Source organism: Sinocyclocheilus anshuiensis, unplaced genomic scaffold (genome assembly GCF_001515605.1).
Source record: "Sinocyclocheilus anshuiensis isolate Anshui unplaced genomic scaffold, SAMN03320099.WGS_v1.1 scaffold327, whole genome shotgun sequence".
Taxonomy (NCBI): Eukaryota; Metazoa; Chordata; class Actinopteri; order Cypriniformes; family Cyprinidae; genus Sinocyclocheilus; species Sinocyclocheilus anshuiensis.
Window position 1 is genome coordinate 165830 of NW_015548206.1, and position 2341 is coordinate 168170.

Consider the following 2341-nt stretch of genomic DNA (forward strand, 5'->3'; position numbering starts at 1 on the left):
TTGGACAATAATGATGATCCAGAATCAACAAAAAATGTTGATCCAGGAACATGTCTTATTTGGCAAAATCAAGGCGACTGTACATATATACACACAGGTTAATGCAAATGTGACTACTGATTTTAAAAATAGTGCAACACATGTATACAAACACATCATGGTATGTAGGTAATGCAACTTTGAGGATAAAGCATCAAATTATAATTATTCCATTATGGTAGGGAAGTGTATTTTACCACATAGTAGGAAACCCTTTAAAAGTAATCTTAATATAAAACTTTAAGTGAGGTATGAGTGGGGTTCACAGGGACCTTATATCGAGACTATTTAAAACAACGGTGTGTTTATTGAATGCATGGACAAATACAAGCAGAACACAGTGTTCAGACAGTTAGACGTTTAAATAGGACAAAATAATGCCTTGAAACATTCTTTTTTCTTCACACTTAACGTCCTCCTCATGCAGTTCATGCTTTTGTCGTGAAATGCGTTTTGCCCATTGCCCACATACTAAAATATATATTAAGAGAGTGAGATTTGACAGGTGAGAACAGGATCAACTCCACAAATTAAAGATGATTTAGTTTCCTCATGCGCACGTGTCGGTAGATGAGATGCTTCACGCGCCGTTGGCCAATAATAAATGAAAGAAGCACGCGAGCTTACCTGTGAATGTCCCTGGTACATATTCAGTCCAAGTGCTGAAAACACCGGCGTGTGTGTTGGTACACCACTACTGTAAATTGTCAATGAGGAGGAGAAAGAGGAGCGGAGCTATCCTGAGACGTTTTCATGCTCCAGCTGCGTCCACGTGAGGATTCCTCTTACAGGACCTTTCACGAGACCGTGCATCCGAGTTTCTGACGTTCATATCACGCCGTGAGCTTCGAGGTAGAGGGTTCACTGCGTGATACGGCTAAAGCAGTGTGGTCTTCCTCTTTTTTCCTCGGGTTATTCCACTCCTTAGTGGAAATGTTCGAGTCCCAGCCCACTTGAGCACGGACACGCCTCATTGAGCAGTATGCCACCTCCCATGAATAACATCAACGGTCAAGATGTACTGCTGCTACTGCTACTGCTGCTGCTGCTGCCGGAGGGCGTCAGTGCAATACTCTACACTTTTATTAATTTACTTTATACTGCTGAGTAATAAGAGGACATGCGCTATGTTAATCTAATGATGTTGGTAACATTTTACAGTGTTAAACATATTTAGTTACATAGGTACAAAATATAATTTCATTTATTACAAGATTAATAATGCCATGCCTTACGTTGGCAACCTCCACACTCTTTAGCTTGGTCACACTTTGATTCCTTCCTTGATGGTCGCTGTTGGTGGGTGCATGAGGAAAATTTAGTGTGTTGCACTGTATTCCTATTGATGTATGTCTGTATAACTATTTTCTGTAACACTTAATAAAAATTGATCAAAAAAAGATTAATAATACCAACAAAGAGTATTAATACGAAGTCCAACAACATTTTATTTTATTTTATTTATTTGTTTAGTCATTTAGCAGACGCTTTTATCCAAAGCGACTTACAAATGAGGACAACAGAAGCAATCAATTGTATACAAAATAAGAAGATATTAGTAAAGTACTGTTCTTTGTCATTTAGTTCTTGTTTAAATCACATTGTAGCAATACAGTTTAACATACTGAACTCTGCTTACAGTGCTTTGTGATTTAAGGCACATAAAAATCCCTATTTTTAGGGATATTATTATTATTATTTTCATGCATTGTGTTTTTTTGATTAACCACTATTCTCGAAGATTCTCACTGTGTTTTATGTAAATTAACATAATTCAAAGACCACTAACAAATGATTATATATAGAGCATATAGCCTATGCCACCTCTCTTAAATAACAACAACACTCAAGATGAGCCGCTGCTGTGCCAGTACACTACTGTACACTTTTTATTAATGAACTTTATACTGCTGAATGATAAGAGGGCTTCCGATAAGAGAGAGATACATTTTAATTATTTTATTCTTTCATTCACTTATTTTGTATTACTGTAATGGAAAATAGGGGTAATGGAAATAGGTTCTTTGTTCCTTCCATCACTGTCTCATTGGAGGCATTCATTATGATTGATTGTCTCTTGTTCAGTGTAGCAGTCCAAGCTTAATCACAAGTGAGACACACAATGACCTATTCACTAGAAGTCATCCACTCTACGCTGTATGTCAGCTTCAAATAATGAGCTGATATGTAATCAAATATTTCCCCTCCCTGACTCAAGACTAGCAAATGAGGTCAGGCCATTGAAATCCTCAGTAACTGCAAACTTCAAGTCTTCTTTCCTTCCAATTTATTTTTCAGGAAT

The 2341-nt window shown here is 37.1% G+C and overlaps 1 protein-coding gene across 4 annotated transcripts in view; it reads right to left on the reverse strand.

The window, feature by feature from the left end:
• Nucleotides 1–966, reverse strand: part of pex5lb (peroxisomal biogenesis factor 5-like b) — a 40583-nt gene extending 39617 nt beyond the window's left edge. For all 4 annotated transcript variants that reach the window (XM_016440257.1, XM_016440258.1, XM_016440256.1 and 1 more), the window contains exon 1: nucleotides 667–966. In XM_016440257.1, coding sequence (XP_016295743.1) covers nucleotides 667–687 — 21 coding nt within the window. In that variant the 5' untranslated portion in view covers nucleotides 688–966. The remainder of the gene's footprint in view (nucleotides 1–666) is intronic.
• Nucleotides 967–2341: the final 1375 nt, after the last annotated feature.